Source organism: Seriola aureovittata, chromosome 4, assembly GCF_021018895.1.
Source record: "Seriola aureovittata isolate HTS-2021-v1 ecotype China chromosome 4, ASM2101889v1, whole genome shotgun sequence".
NCBI lineage: Eukaryota > Metazoa > Chordata > Actinopteri > Carangiformes > Carangidae > Seriola > Seriola aureovittata.
Genome location: NC_079367.1, coordinates 30,651,940 through 30,675,751, shown reverse-complemented (window position 1 = coordinate 30,675,751; position 23,812 = coordinate 30,651,940). Strand labels below are relative to the sequence as shown.

The following is a 23,812-nucleotide window of genomic DNA, read 5'->3' as shown; positions in this document are numbered from 1 at the left end:
TCTCTCTGTCCTGTCGTCTATCCTTACTTGCCGCTTGTTCAAGTCTTTTGTCAGTCTTACCTCCTTGTTTCATGTATTTATGCTCCTACCTGTCTGCCTGCTACATCCCATCTTTCTGTCCAGCCTGTTGTCTGTCTGTCTGCTCACCTGTCTCTGTCTCTTAATCCTCTGTTTCTCCCTCAGCCCACCTGTCTGTCTCCCTCTGTGTGTTTTGCTGCATCAGGCTGCTCTCAGCATTTCAGGCGTATGGTTAAAAACAAACACAGCAGAGCCACACACACACACACACACACACACACACACACACACACACACTGCACCCCATCCCATAATAACCACACCTAAAAGCTCCAGTGCAGCTGCATTCAGGATGTGAGCAGCAGTGGCAGGCAGGGCAGCAGGATACCGCAGTACACTTCTACCCAACATGCATCACTCCCTCCATCCTTCCACCCATCCATCCATCCATCATTGCTCCATCCCATCAGCATCTCCACCCCTCCATCCACCTCCCCTCCCCCGGAAAAAGACACCAACTTCCTCCCATACATCCCTCCATTGTCAGGAAACTTCCAAGCATCCCTCGATCAGCATCCACCCCTCCACCCCTCCACCCCTCCACCCCTCCACCCCTCCACCCCTCCACCCTCCCCCTTTCATCCTACCTGCCGGTGCCTTCTCTTTGCCCTCCATCTCCGGGTGCGGTGCGGCTTGGTGGTCTTCTGGCCCCCGTCACAAATCCACTTGCCTACTTTACTTCCTTGCCTTGCTTCTCTTCTGTCCTTTATATCCCTCCTTCCTTCCTGAGTCAGCTGTAGTCAACAAGCGTCGAGCCGGAGAAAATATGATCGCCGATCACCTGATAGATCGATATAGGCGAGAGAGAAGGAGGAAGAGGAGGTGGAGGATGAGGAGGAGGAGGGAGGAAGGAGGGACGCACCGGGAAGAAGCGACCCGCGCGGATAAAAACAGAAACGAACGTGTTTTCTCTGAAATCCTCCTCGGTTCTCCTCTCCTTCTTCTTAGCCGTTTTTCCTCCTGCGGACGTTCAGGCTCGTGCGTTCACCTGTGCTGTGTCCGCGCGCTACTGCTGATCTCTCTCTCTCTCTCTCTCTCTCTCTCTCTCTCTCTCTCTCTATCTCTCTCTCTCTCTCCCACTCTCTGCTCGCGCCGTGTTGCTGCAGCTCGAGCCAGGACAGCACAGTGACGTCACCACCGGAGGAGCTTTTAAGGTGACATGAAGATGATGAAGAGAAAAAAAAAAGACATGAAGATGATGGTAAAGATGAAGATGATGATTATTACGTGAGGAGGCAACCTTTAATATCTGTGGCCGGTCAGGGGGCGTGCGGGGGGGGGGGGGGGGGGGTCACTGCAAGGCATCATTGAGCGGGAATTTCACCCCCAACCTCTGACACAGAATCATGATCTGGACCACCTTGAGTCTTGTACAGTGTGTGTGTGTGTGTGTGTGTGTGTGTGTGTGTGTGTGTGTTTGCGTGCGTGCGTGCGTGCGGGCCTGTGTGAAGGTTTTAGGCTCTAAAAGTAAATTGAGGAAGTTTTCAAACCATGAATAGTTTTTTATTAAAAACCTGAATCAGACCAGTATTTGCTGTGACTCCCCTTTACCTTTAAACTGGCTCGAATTCTCCTCAGTACACCTGTTCACAGTTCTTCAGGTTCTTGTCAGGTAGCTTGATCCAGCTTCTTAGAGAACCTGCCTCAGTTCTTCAGTCTCTTCATGTGATCCAGACGGACTCCATGATGCTGAGATCAGGACTCTGTGGGGCCAGACCATCTGCTGCAGGACTCCTGGTTCTCCTGGTCTCTGAAGATAGTTCTTTATGACTCTGGCTGTTCGGACTCGCTGTCCTGCTGCAGGATGAATCTGGACCAATCATACGCCTCCTGATGATGATGATGATGATGATGATGATGATGATGATAATGTTGAAGAAGAGTCTCCACTCTGGTGTGGCCAATACAAACCCCTTGACATCAGTTCTGCAGTGGTTCAGTGAATCTTGTTCAGTGTGAGAGACAGATTAAATCAGAGGTCAGAAGCACATAGCCTATCCTAGATTTCCCACAATGCACCTGGATAGTTTCTTTCATCAGAGCCACATTTCTCAAACCACTCATGTTCAGTTTGTAGCACAGAAATTAGTATCATCACCTCGACATCAGACCACAGGAAACACCCTCTGATGGTTTTAATCAGGGACAGTATGAAAACCATCAGCTCTCTTTACAACAGTTAAACTACAGACCAGATCCAGATCTCAGGATCAGCTCTGGGACCAGAACTCTGACATCTGTCCTCCAACAGGAAAACTGTGTCACTATAACAACAGGCAGCATTACAGTACAGATCCCCACTGTCTTTAATGATCTCTTATTGATTGATTTATTTGATGTAAACCAGATTCCATCACAACAAAGAGAGACTGCATGGACTGTTATGTCTCACAGTGATGATGTTACAGACATGAATCAGACATGAGAACACAAAATGAAACTAAAGTAACTCCAGCACAGTGTAATACAAACTGTACATATTCACTACATACATGTTTATAGAAATACAACAGCAGTCAGTCCTGTGTTCTGCCTTTCGTCCACATCATCAGACCTCCTGTCCTCTCTTCAGTCTCTCTGCAGCCTGATCCGTCCTGACAGTCTCCTGCAGACATTCAGACGTGTGTGTTTGTGTGTGTGTGTGTGTGTGTTGTGTGTGTGTGTGTTTGCGTGCGTGCGTGCGTGCGGGCCTGTGTGAAGGTTTTAGGCTCTAAAAGTAAATTGAGGAAGTTTTCAAACCATGAATAGTTTTTTATTAAAAACCTGAATCAGACCAGTATTTGCTGTGACTCCCCTTTACCTTTAAACTGGCTCGAATTCTCCTCAGTACACCTGTTCACAGTTCTTCAGGTTCTTGTCAGGTAGCTTGATCCAGCTTCTTAGAGAACCTGCCTCAGTTCTTCAGTCTCTTCATGTGATCCAGACGGACTCCATGATGCTGAGATCAGGACTCTGTGGGGCCAGACCATCTGCTGCAGGACTCCTGGTTCTCCTGGTCTCTGAAGATAGTTCTTTATGACTCTGGCTGTTCGGACTCGCTGTCCTGCTGCAGGATGAATCTGGACCAATCATACGCCTCCTGATGATGATGATGATGATGATGATGATGATGATGATAATGTTGAAGAAGAGTCTCCACTCTGGTGTGGCCAATACAAACCCCTTGACATCAGTTCTGCAGTGGTTCAGTGAATCTTGTTCAGTGTGAGAGACAGATTAAATCAGAGGTCAGAAGCACATAGCCTATCCTAGATTTCCCACAATGCACCTGGATAGTTTCTTTCATCAGAGCCACATTTCTCAAACCACTCATGTTCAGTTTGTAGCACAGAAATTAGTATCATCACCTCGACATCAGACCACAGGAAACACCCTCTGATGGTTTTAATCAGGGACAGTATGAAAACCATCAGCTCTCTTTACAACAGTTAAACTACAGACCAGATCCAGATCTCAGGATCAGCTCTGGGACCAGAACTCTGACATCTGTCCTCCAACAGGAAAACTGTGTCACTATAACAACAGGCAGCATTACAGTACAGATCCCCACTGTCTTTAATGATCTCTTATTGATTGATTTATTTGATGTAAACCAGATTCCATCACAACAAAGAGAGACTGCATGGACTGTTATGTCTCACAGTGATGATGTTACAGACATGAATCAGACATGAGAACACAAAATGAAACTAAAGTAACTCCAGCACAGTGTAATACAAACTGTACATATTCACTACATACATGTTTATAGAAATACAACAGCAGTCAGTCCTGTGTTCTGCCTTTCGTCCACATCATCAGACCTCCTGTCCTCTCTTCAGTCTCTCTGCAGCCTGATCCGTCCTGACAGTCTCCTGCAGACATTCAGACGTGTGTGTTTGTGTGTGTGTGTGTGTGTGTGTGTGTGTGTGTGTGTGTGTGTGTGTTGGGACTCATTCAAGAGACCAAATGTTTCTTTGCTCCACAGACAAAGGAACTCATTTCCCCAGTTCCTCACTGTTCACACCTGGGGACGACCCTCCCCCAGGGACCTCACTTACCAGTCAGTGTTGGTCAGTGTGTGACATGTGACTCCCCAAGGTGTCACCAAACAAAACCTTCTCCTTCTCTCTTCCTCTTTTCTCTTCTCAGCTCTTCAAGGAGCACCAAGGCCCCAGTGCAGGTCAGCCCTGCTACCTGAGAAACCAGCTCTCTTACCGGCCTGCTCACAGCAGCCTGCAAACTTAAGTGAACCAAGTTCTCCTTAGAATCGGCAGCTACAACACAAGGTCAGCCAGCTGATTTTCCAAGCAACGGGAGCCACAGCAGAGTTAGCAAGGAACGGCTAACTCTGTGAGGACAAAGCCAGACAGGACTTTACTCCACCAGGAAGCCTCCCAACTCACTGGACTTTACAACAACACTGGAAAGGACCTCTTTGTTTTGTTCCAAGGACTGGGTAACGTTAACTGACTGGGCCTAACATTTCCAAGAACAGCATAACATAGCACAGCACAGCTAAGCAGCAGAAGTCTTAACTTTGATAATGTACCTGTTGATTAATATCTTGTTGTTGCAATGTTTGCTTAGGTTGTGGTCAGTCACACAGTTAATCGGGTACTTGTATGTTCACACACATACCTGTAGTACGTCTCAGTTCTACAACCTGCATGTAGCTAAATTTTTCCCTCTAACCTTTAGATTAGATGAGCTACACTAAAGAAGAAACTCACACCTTCCCTCCCACACACACTACGTGGTCTCAGTGGCCATTTTGAGTAGGCTTAGTTTCTTTGTCAGTGACCACTTTGAGTCGGCCATCTTGCCTTTGTCTGTGTCCCCCACAGACACACGCACATACACACACTTGTATATACTAGATTAGACATTTTGTTTGTATAATATTGGCTATTTTGCCTTTTAGTTTAGGCTGGTGCCCCTGAGGACTTTAATAACATTTAACATTTTAACAACATTTTAAAGTTATTATTTAATATTCATATTTTTAATAGTAGTATTTTCTTAATTAATGATAGCCAATAAATTAATAGACAACTGAAGATTCAACATTTGTGGTGTCCAGCTCATGAGGCAGAGCTCAGACACAACAACAGCATATGTTGTGGTTATATTTGGAGGGTGATGGTTCCCTGTTGGGACGGTGACCACTCTGATGATGAAGAGGAGCGGAACAGAGGGAGCAGGTGGAGGACAGGTGCTGAGACAACAGGAAGCAGTGAAGCAGAGTCACCGCCTCACAGCCGTATCCTTCCGCCAACCTGTGAGGTTACAGCTGTCTGTCCACACTCATGTAGAAGATGTAGTGAAGAATGAAGGAACACAATACAACCAACTTCACTTATCACACCAGGGTCAGTTTGTCTGGAGCCGAAGCACAGTAACAAACAAACAAATGAAACAAGGGAATCCATTAATACTGATAAATAAACTTGATCAGATTAAACGTTCATTAATGGGAGATGATCCTCATCTGAGTCGAGGGTCTGAGGACAGAGGATATGTGATGTAAATAAAATGGTTGTGAATGGCTTAGTGTGTATTGGTGTGTGAGATCTTTCAGATGATCCTGATGGAACATAAAGTTGCAGCCATGACAGTAGAGGATGTTTCAGATGTGGATGCTGGTGCAAAGACGAAGAAGACATGGAGGCTTCACACACAGGCTCAACCCTGAAGGTCTGCACAGTCACCACAGGATCAGGCTGGAGACCAGAGGCCTGTACTAGGAAGCAGGATTTGAGGTTATCAAGGTCATTTCAGGTTTAACTCTGGGTTTTCAGTCCTACGACGGTGGTTCACTTGTTACTGGAGTAAATCACCATGGTAACTTTCTCTGAACTCCTAACCTGCTCCAGTTAACTTAGAGGATCAGATCAAAACCTATCAACAGCCAAACTACTGACCAATCAGATGCCTGGAAAAACGGAGTCATCATTCCTACAGGATCCTGACAGGGACAAAAGAGTTTACAATAAAGTGATAAATAAACGAGTAGTAGATATTTATCAGTGGAATCGTGTTGCTGTTCCAGACCTTGCATGTGTCCACTGGTTTTAAAACAGAGCTTCTAAAAAACAGAGGAGAGTTTATCACACTAAATAAATATATAATAACTATGATAGCTTCATTTTAATTGAACAAATATGTCTTAATCTGACAGGATTCCTGACTGTATCGACACTCGCACTCTTCTTCCATCACTGCAGCTCAGAATAATATGAGACTCTGTGACCACGACTGGAAATAAAAACTAAACCTCTGATGTTGTTGATTACAACAATGATCCACATCCTGTTGAATATTTCCCATGATTATAAATCTGATTTATAATTTTCAAACATTTCCTTCGGTCTGACTCATCAAACATCAACTAGTCCTCTTCTCTTTTTTCTCTCCTCTCTGCAGCAGAAACAGTCTGACATTAACTTTATAAACAGTTTTATCTGCTTCACATGTTCATAACAGTTTGTTCATCATCAGACTGAAGAGCAAAAATATTCAAACTTCAACTCATGCACTTATTTACAATACATCTTTAGTCTGACTGTAATAGTGACTGTTATTAGAAATATTTCTTCTTATTCCAGTCATGTGATCATATTGTTTACATTTCACTTTATTGAATATCACTTTTGGACGTTGCTATAACGGAACTTACCTGGAAGTATCAGCGTTTCTTCTGATTTCATATTAAGAACTTCATTCATGGTTCAGACGATGTTGCTTATAATTAACAACTCCGCCTCTTTCACAGGAACACGCTCGTAACCGGACAGGTAAACCCAGGGTTAACTGAGCCAGTTGATAACCAGCTTCGTAGTACAGGTTGTCCAGGAGGGACAATGTTAGGTTCAGTCAACTAAAAGTTATCCTGGGTATGTTGAACTTGCTTCGTAGTACAGGCCTCTGGTGTGAAATCTTCCTCTGTTCCTGAGTATTGGCCTGAAAAGTGTTTTAGCAGAACATTATGATGTCACAGTGAAGTTGACCTTTGACCTTTTGAATATAAAACTTCATCACTTCATTTTATCCTGTTTCACATTTATGCGAAATTGTTTCATAATTAGTGTATGGATTCTTGAGTTGTGGCCAAAAACCTGTTTTGTGAGGGTTAGGTCGTGAGGTCACAGTGACAGTGACAGTGATAATAAGTTCATCTTTGAGTCCAATTGGATGTTTGGGCCAAATCTGAAGAAAGAGGAGAGGAGAAAAGAAGGAAACAAGGAAGGAGAGGAGAGGAGACAGATAGGAGGAGAGGAGGATGAAGGATGCTGTGTTTGAGAATACCTGGAGAGTGGGAATATTCATGTATTCAAGGACAGTGTTAAACCCCACACTTTGTAAGATGAAACAATCTCACCTGGTCTGAACGGCAACCGTCACAGGTTTTTTTTCTCTAAGCTACTAATCATTAATCAATACTTCAATCCATAATAACAATAAACTGATTTCCCTCAGGAGCTGATGGAGACCAAACACAGAGCAAGAGAGGGAACAGTGAACTGAGACTGATCAGGTGACACTGACACCTCAACACATGAATTATCATATTTCTGCTGGATGTGAAATAGAAACCATTTAGCAGATGATCTGTCACATGTTGAGTTCACAGCCTATTGTGGTGCTTTCAAGTGACCAAAGATCAGTTCATGGAGGTTTAAATTAAGTCTCACTGGAAATGATTACTATGGAGAAAAAAGTTATAATTCAGACTTTTATCACTAACCTTGAGGAAACATTGGGGTCACAACTTTTGATCAAATCCTGGCTGAACGGCAACAGGATCTGACTGGTTCACATATGCCAACTGGTCAACACAGAGACCCAGCTGCAACAGTCTGGCTGAGACCCGGTGATCCAGTGCTGAGTGGACTGGACTGAACCAGTCTGAACTGGACTGACAGTGAGCTGGACTGAGCTGCTCTGAACTGGTTTGACAGTGAACTGGACTGTCTCAGAACTGGTCTGAACTGCTCTGACAGTGAGTTGGTCTGAACTGGACTGACCGTCTTCTTTGCAGACTGCTGCCCTGCTTGCTACCTGGGCCTGATTCTTCACATGTAGTTTCTCACTGGTGTCCCCTGGTGGCAGTGAAAGGTACTTAAGTATTAAGGACATCAGTAAACTGTTTTTTTTCCATGCTCACCTGAACAGAGCAAAGCTCACCCAGTGTAGTTACACAGGATTCATCATCATGCTATGGAGGGAATTTGACTAATAGCATTTTCACATTCATATTTAGTATATTGTACTGACAGGACACTGCAGCACCAGTATGTTTGCATGGTGTGAACCTGGTGTGAATGTCTCTTTTCTACAGAGACTCATGGTCCCGTTGTGTGAACAAGATTCATTTTTTAATGCTAATTACTTTAGTCATTATCCTGTGGCCACAACACCTGTATATAGTCCATACACACTAATTTTTGTGCACAAGATAAAAGGGTAAATTTTTGTGTAATGCAGAAGTCTTGTTTGTACAGACACAAGGTAACTTATAACACAAAAAAAAATGTTATTGTCTATTATGCAGAAGATAATAATTTTAGTGCACAACACAACTTTTGCACACATTATATACATTTTTGTGCACAACATTATTACCTCTGTGCAGAATTTAATTTCAGACACAAGTTAAGTTTTGAGCATAACTTATCACCTTACATGCACTAGATAGGAACCTCAAGTGTGTTCAGGAAAATTACTGTTGCACACAAGTTAATGACTTAATAACTTTACTTTTTATTAGCTACTGTGTACAAGATATAAAATTACCATCTTCTCAACCTACTCGTAAATGTGGAATGTTTGTGTGTTCATTTTAGCTTATCAGGGACTCTTTGCTGTTGACAATCACAAGTCTGAGTGGTGTTCCACAGGGCTGGTTTCTGGGGCCTCTGTTATTCAACATGTGCTGCCTTCACAGCAGATCCCGCAGGATAATGAGACTGCTTACCATCGCATCAGATTCACCTCTGTCACCGCTGTACCACAGATATACTGTGTGTGAAAACAACAACCAACAGGAAAGACTTAAAGTTCCTGTTTGAGTAAAGGTCCAGAGTTATTAACGAACAGATGAAATGATAGAGTTTACATGGAGAGAAGTCACTGAGCACAGACTGCGAGAGCTTCTGGTTAAAAGACTTTATGATGACTCTACTATACAGTGAATTATAGTGAAGAACCTTCACAGACGGGGGAGGAGCTGCCATCTGAAGGGAAACCATCCATGTCAACGTTGCATAAAGAAATCCAACATCAGAATAAAGCAGAGCAGCAAGATACAGAGAAACTCAAAACTCACAGTCCAAAGGTTCTGAACAGAGAGAGGAGTAAGGTCAAAGGTCATGAAGCCCAGAAGAACAACACACTGATCACATTTCCACCGAGCAGGAGAGTGTGTGGCACTTTGATGGTGTGAGAAACCTCTGAGTGAGTGTGAGTTTGTGTGTGTGTGTGTGTTGGTTTGTGGAGGGTTAGTGTCCTGTGGTCTGTTTGCATCTTTGTTAAAACCAGTTTCAACTTCTTTCAGTGTCTTTTAGTCTTAATGCTACATGTTATATATATATATATATATAAACATATACATACATGATATATATATATATATATATATATATATATATATATATATATATATATATACACACATATATTTACGAGTCTGTGTGTCTGTGTGTACTTTATGTGTGTGTTTTCACTAATTGCACTTGAGGATGTGGATATGGAGATTACATTGCCAGTCAGATGTCTCTAGGTTATTTGGCATTTTTCTGGAAATGCTTGGGACAGTCGACAAAAACAACAAAAACTGGGACTGACTCGCCTTCAACACGACCAGCTCAGGACCAGCTACAACTCCCATGATGCTTAGTCATGAGTGCACAACAGCAGATGTTTGTTTGCCAAGTATCGTATTGCAGCTTTTTGGATGGACGACAACAGCAGTATAAATGTCAAAGACAGACTGACTGAGTGAATGATGGAGTTACACCTCATTGGTCGGCCAGCTGAGTGTTGGAGTTTATCCATCTGTGACTGCTCTTTCAAAATGATTTGGTGCAATTAAGTAGTGTTGAAAACTTGGCCCGTCACTAGATATACTGGCTTTTCAAACCCTTTAGCAACTTTTTTTCAAAACAGTACCAAGCAACAAATCTTAGCTATGTCTGTAGATGAGTCGTCAGTACTGCTTCTAACTTTCTCTGAAACCAGCTGATACTGCTAACAGTCCAGCCATATCCTAGTTTTAGACCTAATGTTGTTAGAAATACTGCTGAAACTAAACTAGCAGAAGAAGAAGTCCCACTGGGAGATCTCGTCTTAAAATTCTGACACTGAATTTTGCTGCAAGCTCTTTTGAGGCCAGCGCTCTAAACTGTGTTGCTTTAGAGTGAACGTGGCGTTGAACAGGGACACTGGATTGTTGGAGAGATCATGGAGTCAGTGAGATGCAGCCAGGAGGAGGATATGATGGCAGGCTACCAGCGTGGACCTTCACAACAGACATAAATGCTGCAGATATGGTCAACCCACTCTGAGCTGGTTGGGCTTTAGTTTAACTATCAGTGTTATTCCTATGAAGAATCTTGAGACCTGAAAAATATGGTGTGACTGTTGGGACATTCCACCCTGAGCTTCAGACCTTTAGAATAAGGCTGGAATCATGTTTTCTGAAACTTCTCCATCAGACCACATGTCCCTCTATGATTCACGTCCTGAGCTGGTTGAGTTGAGTTGAATCTTCATCACATCAAAACACAGAAAAGCAGCTGACAACAAAACATCAGGTTAAACAAAAACAGCAGGTCAAACATAAACAGCGAAGCATATTGACATGTGCGATCATTTCTGATCAGAACAAAGAACATGGAGGAGAGTGAGAGGAGTCAGTGGAGAGAGTTGCCTGTGATATCATGTCTAAAGAGAGAGTCAGTGACACTCTACAGACCATGTTCACACTGCAGCAGATTCACCTGAGTGTTAAACAGTGGAGGAGACAGGCTGAAGAAGACACAGTGATGCTGTTAGATGTGTTCACTGACAGGTTGGATTTGAAGTTTACTACAGAGAAACATAAATTGTTGCGAATTCACATCCCCAGCTCTGACTGAGGCTGGTGGACAACAGGCTCGTTCATTTTCTAAGCCATTTTGTCCATACATTGTTTAGGAAGCCTTTGACCATTACTTTAAGTGTTCCCTCATTAAATGTCCTTTACAACATCTCCTGAAGTGATCAGTGTTTTAGCTGTTGCTCTGAATTTCCCTGCCTGTTACACTGACCAACAGTGGAGCCTAAAATAGGCAAGAGTTTAGTATATGCCCTTGGTGCAGGCAGCTGTGTTGTCCACATTATGCTACTTATAATCTAAAATGTGCAGGTAGGTTGGGAGTCTCTGGAGGTGGACTCAGACCGTGTTGAGGGTCAGGTAGACTCCGCCAGAGCTTTGTAAACCTCTGTGTTATTTCTGTGAACAACCCAGCGCTATAATATCAAGGTCTTTTTGGAGACAATGTATGAAAATATTTGCCATTATCCCCCTTTTTTAAAAACAACATCTTGTCGCCTCTGTATGAAGGCTTCTGAACTCATCTGATTTCCTACACGGTCGGACACAAAGTTGTATGAACCACTTTTTTTCTAGTGCTCCCTTACTACAGGAATCTTATGATCAATTCATTCTGCAGAAGACTGTCTAACAAAACGCCTCACTCACTAATAGCAACAGGTGAAGTGACGGCTACGGTGCCCGTATACATTCCAACGTGATGCCGTGGTAATAGCTAATGGTAACGGCTACTTCACTTCTTCAGTTAACCAAGGTCGATCTGAACATTGCTACAATGTCTCTTTAAATGTCCTGAGAGCTCTTGATATTCGCTTTACAGACAATTTCAAATCAGATGAGGAGTTTGTATAAATAAGTTACTTCAGCACCACGGACAGAGACATCAACACACAGCACAGTGAGGTGATGGGCTGGAGAGGGAGGATGGAGGTTAACAACAGTTTGCCTACTGGAACATGAGCCTGGCTCTCACCTCTCAGCATCTTGAGTGCTGCTGGCAATGACTGACATGTCTATGAATAAATTGGGAAAATCTGTCAAATTATCAGTATCTTTAACAAATATACTCATAATGCATAAAATACTAATGGTATGATTGAATATAAATGAAATGAAAGTGTTAAATAAGACAAGAATTTATAATTACCTGCTAACTCTGTAACGTATCACAGGGCAAACTAGTCTTTCTCTCGTAGTAGACAGTTAAACTGCATCAGTAAGAAGTGTCGACATAGAATCTACATCATTGCATCATGCGGTAGCTGTCCCATCAACCGTCACCACTTAAAGTCCATAATATGACATTAGCAGAGGTGATGTGATAACGAACGATTTTATCCTGTTACCACAATACTGCTGCACAACATAGATCAGCACCTGAGTGATCTGTTTCAACACCTTGTTTTCTTGTTTGCCTCTTGATAAAGTTGTATCACAGAGAACAGTCAAGCTCTTTCCCTCAGGACAGAGATCATCTGCAGAAAACTGAATCTTTTATCAACCTCCACATGTTGGACAACAGAGTCTTGTTTGGAGCAAGTTTTTTCACCACGTCACCTCTCCTGGTTAGTCTGAAACTAACATTCACATCACCAGTTTTCTGAACCTTATGAGAAGTTCTGCGAGTGAGCAGCAGAAAAAAGTCTGTGTGTGTCTCTAGGTCAATTGAAATCTGATTTTCATAGCTGTCCCCAAACACCACATGGGCACTTTACCTTCTGTTCACATTCACATTCAAAAGCGCTCTGTGGTCAGCACATTAAAAACAGACTGATGAAGTGTTACTGCAGTATCACTGTGTACTTCCTGCTTTTTCACTGGTTAACGCACATTTAAAATGCTCAGTACGACAGCTACTGCAGCTTTACAGCAGTAAAGTGTCACTGTCTGATGATATGATACAACATTTCAGAGTCAGGACGAACAAAAAAAAGTGGGTTTTTTTTTACATTCTGTGCAAAGTTAGACGAAGAGTTGTCCACACATCATCATCATGAGTCATCAGTCTCTATTTCACTTCTGTCTACACATCAGTGTTCAGTCAGCTTTCTTCTATTTACAGTTAGTCTCTAAGACATTAGTACCATTGTCCCCCAGCAGGACTAAGACATTCTTCAGAGGGACAAAATCCACCTTCAAACACAACTCATCATCTTCACTCCTGGCTCTGAGACACCACGTGCGGTTTGGCATCCCCACCTCCTGAATGTGTGTACAATCTCATATAGAACAGCCTTGATGCTGCTGCAGGTTCAGTGTTTTAACAATCAGAGGCAAAAACAAAAATCCTCCATCTTAGCTTGCTGTTGCTCTCTTATTATTTTCTTATAATTATACGACAGTATCTCATCATTTTTATTCACATATTAAATCTTGCAATTTAATCATGAGAAATTAGCATCTGTCATTGACTCATAACCAAATTATTATGAGAAAAATTCAGATATCACATCATCGTTATAACTTAGTATCAAGGTTACAATTATGATATATGTATATATATACATATCTGAGATGTTCACCTTTAATTATGAGGAAATGTTTCTAACTGGGTGACATACTGAATTATTATGAGAAACTTTATATATAAAAGTCATGATTATAATAAAGAAGAAGAATGGAGAAGAGAGGAGAAGAATACTGAGCATGTATAAGAGATAATACCTCAGCTTAATTATTCTATTAGACTTAATTACAATAAAAGTCATAATTCCTGAGAAGAAAACAGAAAAATAAAGTAAATAAATAAGATAAATGATCAGATTGATCACTGATCAATGTTCTGAGATCAAACGTTTGTAACATCTTTGCTCTTTCTTTGTTACAGAATATTTAGTGTAATTGTTGCAAAGCTGTGCATCAGTTACTGTTTAACTGCTTTAATAAATAAAGGTGTATTAATGAGCTTTTATTCTTTCAGTGGTAATGACTGGCCAGTGATTGCATCATATTTTAAGGTGGAAATATTACCTTCATGTTACATGGTTACTACAGGTTACTGAGGCTGCTGTGATGTTTTCAGGAGGTGGTGGTTTGGTCTCATTTCCAGAATCCCTGATAATCACATTAAACTACCGTCGGACAGGAAGATGAATTCCATCTGAAGGTGGATTTCACCTCATCCTTCAGTTTTAAAAACAACCTGCTGCTATTCAGCTGTTTATTTAAAAGGCATTCAGCAGGTAAAAAAACACAGGGCACACAGTGAAAGAGGAGGGAAGAAGGGAGAGGGAATAGAAAAATAAAAATAAAAAACTGTGGCAGACACAACTAGACAATCACCTCACTTCACTCTGTGGCAGAAAAACATAAAAAATGTAAAAAATAAAGTTTCAGAGGAGGCGGGGCACCGGGTGAGGAGGAGGAAGGCAGAGAGAGAGAGAAGAGGAGGAGGTCTGGCAGAACGTTTCTCAGTTTCAGAAGAATTTGTCGTCGATGCGGAAGTGTGGTCGCGTCACGTCATCCGGGTTGATGAAGACTGAAATGGATTTCCCAGGATTCTCGGTGACGAGCTGCTGGAGCTTCTTGGCCAGCCGATCGTCCGGCTGGTTCTCGCCTCCAGCGTCAGACTGCGGTGATGGCAGGTTGTTGGAGCTTCCTCGCCACTGCAGTTCCACCGTCAGCCTGTTGGCGGCCTTGGCATGTTCGATGGTGGTGCGGAGGTGCTCGGCCGGGTCGGAGCGCACCGAGGACAGTTTGCGGGCGTGCAGCATGGCCGTCTCGTCCGACAGGTGCTCCAGCATGTTGCACTGGGGAATAAAGTAATTGGGACACATCTTGTTGACGAGGCAGTGCTGCAGGTCGTCGATCAGGCCGAGCAGGAAGTGGGCGGAGAAGTCGTCCTGTGCCAGGTAGTTGGCAGGGAGGCGGTCACACGCCCACAGCATGATGCTGCGGAGGTGGTAGGGGCTGATGGCTTTGGGGCGGGAGAGCAGCTTTATAATGATGGCTTTACAGGCCTGGTAGGCCTGCATCAGGCTGGACGAGATGCACTTCTTTAGCTGCACCTCACTGCGGGCGAACGACAGCCGCCACTCATTCTCCTTGCGGCCTTTGTAGGAGCAGGCAGGGACAAGGTAGAAGCCGCTGATCACCTCCTCCTCAGTGATCTTCCCATCCCAGAAGTGGTTCTCCATCAGCCAGCTCTGAGCAACAGCTGGCCAGCCTTTAAACGACACCACGGGGACGATGTCGTAGAGCATCCGGCTGCTCCCAACACCCAGGATGACGGAGATGATGGTGCCGTTCCTCTCCACCTTCTCCACTCTGGGCATCCCTCTCTGTGGCTTCTTCTGCACCTCCAGCAGCACTAGGGAGATGGACTGGTAGAACCAGTCGGCCACCAGCGTCGGGGAGAAGAAGTAGTTGGTGGTCCCGCTGATGTGGTCGACGATGGTGCAGCAGTCCTTCCACTTGTTGATAGTTCCTTCATCAAAGAGGCGCAGGCTGAGCCAGGAGTGGCCCAGGGCTGAGTGCCTCATGTCCAGGGTCACCGGCTGGTTGCGGTCATGGAGTTTGAGCGCTGGGACCAGCAGAGTGAAGTCCATGTCGTAGTCTGTGCCACGGGCGTAGACGCTCAGCTCGTCCAGGTCCATGTCCACCACACCTTCCCGAACGCCTCCCGAGAGCAGGAGGTACTCATTGGCCACCGGGAGCTTTTGGTCCAACTTCTGGACCATTCCTGAGAGACAGAGAACAAATGACAGACAGATAAAGAATTACAACATATTATACAGACACAAAAAAGCGAGCACACAAAGTGTTTTTATTGTGCAACTGCATCTTGTTCAGGTGTTTCCTGTGGATCAACAGGTTTGGCATGGGGGCAATATGGACCTTTGTCTGTACCAATGTTTGGCCCAGATGATCTGGTAATGTGAGGGGTTAACAGATCCAATCTTTAACCTTCCAAAATACTCATAGACTCATCTGGGTCGCCAAATAAATTGCTTTTCAGATTGTGTAACAGCACCTGACACCTCCTCCTCCCACACATTCTAATGTGTCCGACAACTTGTACACACTCAGAAAATGACAATCTGACAATCATAGACACTTTGTGCAGGTAAGAAAGTAAGCTCTAAGCGTCTTGCCCCTTCTTGCTGGGTTTTCACCCTGCCTTTGAGAGGGGCCAATCGAGAGTTCAGGCCACATTTTGTACGAACTACTTGGTATCAAGCAGAATGCAACAAAGTGACAAACAGCAGCAACCATTAAAAAGACAGGTGGTGAGTAAACTGTAGGCTGTGGGCCTCTTCATTAAGAACTATTGCACATTAGCATTGTAACCATCACAGAAGCAGAAGGTCTTAAAGCATTAAGCAGAAAAACAAAATATTACAACCAAGCAAAACAATATTTTGTTTGGTTTATGTTTTTTCTTAAGCCTAAGGTTTGTTTAGTGTCCTTCTGTTAGGTGACAACAGAGACAGTTACAGTAAGTCTTCACAGTGTGTTTCACCATCATCATCATCATCATCATCATCATAGGAAGAAATGTGTTTGAGGCACACAGAGAGGGAGTGTCCTATGAAGTCCTGCTGCTGTTAACTGATGGATCATGTTGTCGAGCTGTCTGTTTGGGACTCTTCGGGTTTAACACAGACATGATCAAATCTCATTATGATCAGGTTTACTTTGTTCTCTGTCTGTTTCAGACCAGATCTCTTGTTTTGGGTCAGGGTTGGTTTTTGGGTCAATTTCTGGGTCAGTTTGGAAGCTTGAAGAGTCTGGCCTGCAACAGACTGGACAGATCATTGTGTCCACCCTCAGTATTTGGACTGGATCGGTCTGGACTGGTTTTCCGCTCTGCTGAGCTAAAAGTGGAGACACACACTTCCTGGCTGATGACTGCATTCCTGTACTGTAGAGTGGACACACACTGTTTGTCTGGTGGTTTTCACTGGTTCTCACAGTTTGAACTGAAAGACTGGACCCTGTTCTGGATACTTGTATTTTGTATTAGTTGTGTTCAGTCTTCATCTTCCTGCTGATGTGTGAGCTGACTTTAACAGCACAATAATCCATTACTACTAAACCTTTGTACAGCAAAACCAACAGGCCTTTAGCCTATTAAAGATACAACTAACTTCACATTGCTGCTGATTTTTCCCCAATATTCCATGTTTACACTGACTTTCTTCTCTCCGGACAACCACTGATTTCACTGACTTTACAACAAAAAAATCAACCTGCAGGGGGCTGACATGTCTGTGTGTGTACTACAAAGAATCATACCCACTCAGACACTCTTCTTATTGGGCATTTATATAGACAGAAAAGTTGTGGGCCGAACCCAAATGCAGTTTTCGATTGGCCTGATTCGGGCCCATGAAGTGAACATTTGAGGAGGTGCTTCACTCAACAAGAAACAGCTTCTTTACCTGATTTTTTCATGAGCTTGTGGTTCCTGGGTTTTGTTATCTATAGACATTCCTTCATTTTTTAAAACTACCCAACACCAAAGATGTTGTCCCATTAACACACCTCATCTAGAAAAACGAATTAATTACTTAGCAACTGAAGCTTTATTACTCTCTGTTATGGTGTAAGAATCCAATTTAAATCTTTATGCCTCTGCACCGACAACAGCAAGAGCTGGAGACTTATTGTTTTCGGGCTGTCCATCAATCCGTCTGTGACTCCTTACATGCACATTTCCCGTTGTCATGGATGCAATATCTTAGTAACGCCTTGAAGAAACTTCTTCACATTTGGCACAACTTTTCCCCAGGATTGAAGGACGAACTGATTATATTTTGGTAGAAGGTCAAAGGTCAAGGTCACCGAGATCTCACGTTCTTGTGAATCTAACATATTAGGGATGCCAAGAGGGAACTTCATTACTTCTGGCACACTGTGCTCTCACAAAACATGTTTTTGGCCATAACTGTAATCAAATTCACTAATTATGACACAAAGGTCAACTTCACTGTGACCTCATAATGATCTGCAAAAATACGCTGTAACTCAGGAAGGAGAGACTGTGACCATATTTTCTGGCTGATTTCTTGGCTGGTTGGTTGAGGAAACAACCACAAGGAGGCGATTCTAGTTACTTAAATATCTATGATGTTGTATTGATTACATCTTCATTTATGGTATGGATAACATTTAGAACATCAGTGGTTTGTGCTCCTGTCTCTTGTCTTTCTGGAGTTTAGAACAAGTTTTAAAATTAATCAAGAGGTCTGCAGGTCATTGAAAACAACCTGTATCCTGGAGAAGGTCTTTGATTACGGTGGAGCCGGTGACGTACAACACGATATCATCAGCATAAAAATGGACATCACAGAGCTGAGCCAGAAAATAAATATTATTCATGTACAGAGTAAATTGCAGAGGGTCAAATACTGACCCCTGAAGGACACCTCAACCAACTAGGGACTTTATTTGAAACCATTGACAATAGTTACTGACTTGAACGCGTATTGAACAAATGTTATTCAACACAGTAGTAAAAATACCACAATAAGCATGGCCTCTGCCCAGTTACACTATAGTCCAGTAACTACAGAGCAGTGAGCTAAACTCCTACAACAGCCTTAAATGGTGTATGCTGTATTTTTTTTTTACTTATCCCTTGAAAAGAACAAAACAATAATGCATTAACTGGTCAATCAGCACTTTCCAACTTCCCCATCAACTGTTACTGGACATGAATTTTTAAAATGCATCATGATTATATAGTTTAATTTTACAGTAAGGCTAAGTCATTTCCCCGACAGCTGGGCCCATTGTCAGCCATAGATTAACAGAAGATAGTGAAAACTTACAGCAGGGGAGTGTCTGTGGCTTGATCCAAAATAAAATAAAATATCCATGTTCATTACAATGAAATAACATGCCACCCAGTGCAGAAGTGAGCCTCATTAATGCATCTTTAAAAGTACTAGTGCAGTGCCCACTCAGAGTGTGTCGGTCAGTAGGGGCTAATAGCTTAGCCTGCATTAATCCATCTTGCAGCTTTCTTGAGTACATCATCCAAACAGCTTGACACTGCACTGCCACTGTCGGAAGACATGCAGAATTACCCGTCACAGCAACATACCAAATGTGAGGATGTACAGAGGAATCCGGGAACGCCGGGGGGAAAAAGATCCATGTTTAAATATAGAGGCTCTGGGTTTAGAAATCCAGGCCCTCTGATCCAAACACTCAAATAATTTGATTTAGTTTAAAAAGCACAGTAAATTAAAGTTGCTAAGTGTGCAATTCCCAACACAGTAAAGCATAAAATCTACCCTGAAATCTTGTGCTCAAACAACTTAGCTTGCTTAAATTGTCCAGGTGCTGCACTGTCCTCGTGGTGTAGTTCCACCTTTGCCTTTTCTTCAGCCCTGACCGACTGTTGTTTAATGTTGAACCCTTTTTGTTTCTCGATAACAGCTCAACCAGGTGACACTGTACTTCTTCAAGTCCCCTACAACAAAACACATGGAGTTGATGGGATGAGCAGTGGTCAAGATGATGGTTCTTCAAGGACACAATTGAACAATTATGTGGGTCCACAAAAACAGGGGTATTATGGGTAACTGCAGGTCACGGACTCACACAGCTCCAATTTCACCAAAGGTACAGCCATTAAATCCTGTTTTACCCACTCACTATTTTCACTGATCTAAATAAACACTACATGACAAACACAAGCTGTGAAAACATCAGGATGCTTGCTATTCCTTGTCTGGGCATTTCAGAGACTCTAGTTATTTCTGTGTGGATGTCAGACAGGATGTGACAGATCTGTCCACACACTGATGGTTGAGTTTCAGTCAAATCTGAGTTATGACTGAACCAACCTGACAGATCTGTTGGCAGACTGTCAGTGTGTTTAAGAAAAAAAAACATGACTAAATTTAAATGCCTGGCTTAGCCTGATGGACATTTTTGCTGCTGTGTGTGTGTGTGTGTGTGTGTGTGTGTGTGTGTGTGTGTGTGTGTGTGTGTGTGTGTGTGTGTGTGTGTTTTAATCCAGATTTTGGAGGAGGTCCAGCAACATAATGAAACTCTTTGACAGGAATGTTTTCACTGATCAAATCACACATTCCCACAGTTCAGCCTGCATGTTTCCTCTTCCTCTCACACCGTCTCAGTCATCATCTCCATGACAGAACTCTCTCTGCTGTTAATAAAGTTGTATTAAAGCAGTGGAGTGACCTCACTCTGTCAGGACACACTGTCTCAAACATCATTAACTCAGCAGGAGGGGTCAACGACGTCTGATTGGCTCTTCTTGAGCTGCACTAACGATTATATTAAGGATCAATGAATCGTATCACTGACACCTATTAGCAGATACACTGTGAATACACAGTATTCCTTTATATGACTATTCCAAACCTTTACCTTGATTACAATTAATGATCGATTACTTTGGTGCTCATCTGTCTCTCTTTTTGAGCCATGCTCTTCATATTCAGCAATGTGATTGTGTTCAAATAATTGAACTAATTGGTGGTGTTACCCTTGGTCTCTATCCATGTTGCATTCACCACTGTCTGGTAGTTGTGACTGATGAGAGCCAATCAGGAGGCATCTCAGTTTGTGTCTGTCCCGACTACAACACAACCCCAGAGTTTTCAAACTACAATGGCTCCAGTAGAGTTTCCAGAAAAATCTGTTTTAGAGGCTGGAAACTCAGGAGTCGTGTGGACGCCAGGAGTAAACGTAGAAGAAGTGTTGTATTTTAAAACTAAATGATAACAGTGTGGACGCAGCCTGAGCCTCAGTGCTTCACTTTGAGCAAAAGATGGCGCATTACAAGCAGCGCCAATGGTAACTAACTTCCTAAAAAAAGTTTTATTTCAGTTCTAACTTTTAATTCAAAGTTGCACGTACAGGTCCCTCTAAACTTGTGTTTAGAAAGCAACATCGGCTCTACTGCAGCAGTGACACCAGAACCAACAAACAGATCTGTGTTTGTGAAATCTCAGGAGACTTTGTTGCTGAGACAGAAACAGGATTCTAATAAAGTAAATTTTCTCCTGATCTGGATGAAAAATTACATTTTGATATCAGAATGTTCGGAAGATCTGTGGCTTGTGAGAAACTGATCCAATATTTATTTCAGTGACTATGAGGGGAAAGAATGATAATCTGTGATCAGGTTCACTTCTCTAATTGGAATGAACAGACTCAGACCTGCTGCTGGTCTCCTAAAGGGCGCGGAGGTGGAGAAACCCACGGGACACGGATACAGGAAATGATTGTAAGTGCCCTTTCTCAACTGTCTCTGGTCTTATTAACGATCATGAGCAAGATTAAGTTGGTGAGAGGTTTTAATTGTTGGTTTAGATACTTTTTCATTGCCCAGCCCTACCCAGTGATACTATATCATGTACAATCTTTAATGGAGTCTGTGGCTTTAAGCTCAAACTGTTCTTCCTTTTGTAAACGTCTCTGCAGCTCAAAATGTATGACTTTAAGAACCAACTGTTCATGTGAGAACAAGTCCACCTATGTAGACATCAAACACCTAAACTGAACCATGTGTGTGTCTGACTACCTTGCTGGCAGAATCCAACTGTGTTTTGGAGTATGTCCGGGCTTTTTGTTCCTGTTTGCATTTAAGGTGATAACCCCCAGGCAACAGGTGAACCGCCCTGAAACGGCGGCAAGCCAGGGTGCTGTCTTAGGTGCCTATACTGTACTAATTTTACAAGGTTATTACAGGCCACACTGTGCTACATGGGTCTAATGAACTTGGGTACGACATCAAGTTTGATTTTAGACTGTACGATAACACTTTCTCAATCATAGGCTACAACACAAGTCAATATCAGTGTGCATCATCCATCTGTGCTGCTATAGTGGTAAACAATGATCATTTCATGCTGCACTCCTATTGGTTGGTTAGTGGACGAAGGTAGTAGCAGCAGTCACATTGTGACATGGCCATCTTATATTTCTGACAGTGTCACTGAATTTTGTCCCAGACTATCTCTGATTGCAAAACCAAGACAACGGCCATCTTTGAACATCCGTCCCAGTGTGACGTGGGACCACTGTTTTGGAGCCACGACCAAAGATCACGTTTCTTTCACGTAGGTCATGCTCCGTCTGGGATTATCCAAAACTGAACAATGTGTACATGCCTTTAGGCTGCGTTCAGACCAACTAGCACTTGTGTGAAAATCTGCTGTGCTGATTTAAGAGTGGTGTCAACCATTTCAGAGTCAGCCAGCACACCTCAAACTGAAGTCATCCGGTAATCACACACATGCAAGCTCACATTCCTGATAGATATAACATGAATAATGTATTTCTGCTATTTACCTCATGATGAAAGATAATAAAAATGCTATAATTAGTCGTTTTTAAAGTTAAAATGTCAAACATATGATTTCTCTTGCCTCTCAAAGGTGAGAATCTGCTGTTTCAACATCGCACATCATCACAGTAAACTGAATATTTGGGTTTTTTTTGGTGTGACAAAACAAGACATTTGAAGACGACACCTTGTGTTCCTAGATATTGTGATGGACAGTTTTCAGTGTTTTCTGTTGTTTGTAATCCAAACAATTAAAAGAGAAATAGATAACTCATCTGTTAATCTAGCTGGACTTCTTGGACCAGATTTCATCTCCTCACCTGTACTTGAAAGCAACATGTCATTACGGGTAACCCCCAAGCTGTGTGAAGGGCTTCGATATGGATGAAGATATATTTAAAACACTATAAGATAACTAATCTGACAAACTCTCAACTACTAATATGAAGCAAACGCTCCAAAGAAAATGTGATGTCCCTGCACATCAGTCTGCATCAGCCTCGCCTGAGCTGTGCACAGGTAGATCAGCCTCAACACCTTCACGGGACAAACACCCGCATCCTCCAGCTCCACACCTGACTACACCTGCCTCTCCATCCACTCTGCGGTATTAAATAAGCCGGGCGCTGGAGTCTAGGGGATCAGAGTGGGCATCCTTTAACTGACAAACAGCACCGTTTACCGTAAACCCGTTAAATAACGGTTTTCGCTCGGTTTTTGTGCGTTTCCTCCCTCACCCAGCATGGAGAAGATGAAGTCCTTGGCCGTGTGGATCTCCAGTGCCCGCTGGTCGTCGTACTCCCGCTGGTCGTGCTTGCTGAACTCTTGGATGAGCCGGTTCAGGTCCTCCATGCGGGCCGCCGACCTGAAGTCGAGCTCGGGCCCGACGCCGCCGCCGCCGTGCGGCGGCCTGCCGGCGGCCATTGTGGGGCTGTTCCCGAGGCTGCCCGCCGAGCCAGTCCGACCGGAGAGAGCAGGGGCCGCCATCTTTCCTCCGCGGTCACACACAGGTTTACTTCTGCTGGTCCTACAGCTGCTGGTCTGTACCGAGCCGAGCTGAACCGAGCCGAACCAGACCACAGCAAACACAACCACCGGAAACAACGGCTCCACTTCCGCTGCTCACAACCTTCAAAGTAAAGTGCTAGTTCGTTCAGGAGGCAGGTTGTACTGGACAGCAGATGAGCTGCACATGCAAAACAAATAAACAGATTGAGCAAATTTTCATGAAGATTCATCTGGAAGTCAAAAATAAACTCAATCTCAAACTTTTGTATGTGTTTGTTTCCACATTGTCCTTTTTTTTCTTTATGTCTGACAGTGCTTATTTTATTTTATTTCATTTTATTTTCATGCAATTAGTACCAAAGTACATGGTTCTTTCCAGGAAA

The 23,812-nt window shown here is 43.2% G+C and overlaps 2 protein-coding genes across 3 annotated transcripts in view; both read right to left on the bottom strand.

Moving 5' to 3' along the window:
• Nucleotides 1–1,062, bottom strand: part of LOC130167477 (fibroblast growth factor 12-like) — a 69,677-nt gene extending 68,615 nt beyond the window's left edge. The window contains exon 1 of the mRNA XM_056373720.1: nucleotides 666–1,062. Within this exon, the coding sequence (XP_056229695.1) occupies nucleotides 666–693 (28 nt within the window). The 5' untranslated portion in view covers nucleotides 694–1,062. The remainder of the gene's footprint in view (nucleotides 1–665) is intronic.
• Nucleotides 1,063–8,796: 7,734 nt separating this feature from the next.
• Nucleotides 8,797–23,672, bottom strand: LOC130167673 (nucleotidyltransferase MB21D2). 2 transcript variants are annotated; one of them, XM_056374086.1, is made up of 3 exons: nucleotides 23,159–23,290; nucleotides 19,203–19,574; nucleotides 8,797–15,833 (listed from the first exon to the last, which is right to left on the bottom strand). In XM_056374086.1, the coding sequence occupies exon 3, from the start codon at nucleotides 15,829–15,831 to the stop codon at nucleotides 14,569–14,571; it is 1,263 nt and encodes a 420-aa protein (XP_056230061.1). In that variant the 5' UTR covers nucleotides 15,832–15,833; nucleotides 19,203–19,574; nucleotides 23,159–23,290; the 3' UTR covers nucleotides 8,797–14,568. The 2 variants fall into 2 exon arrangements, with proteins under 2 accessions (XP_056230061.1, XP_056230060.1); XM_056374085.1 differs by lacking the exon at nucleotides 19,203–19,574 and having other exon boundaries at nucleotides 23,159–23,672.
• Nucleotides 23,673–23,812: the final 140 nt, after the last annotated feature.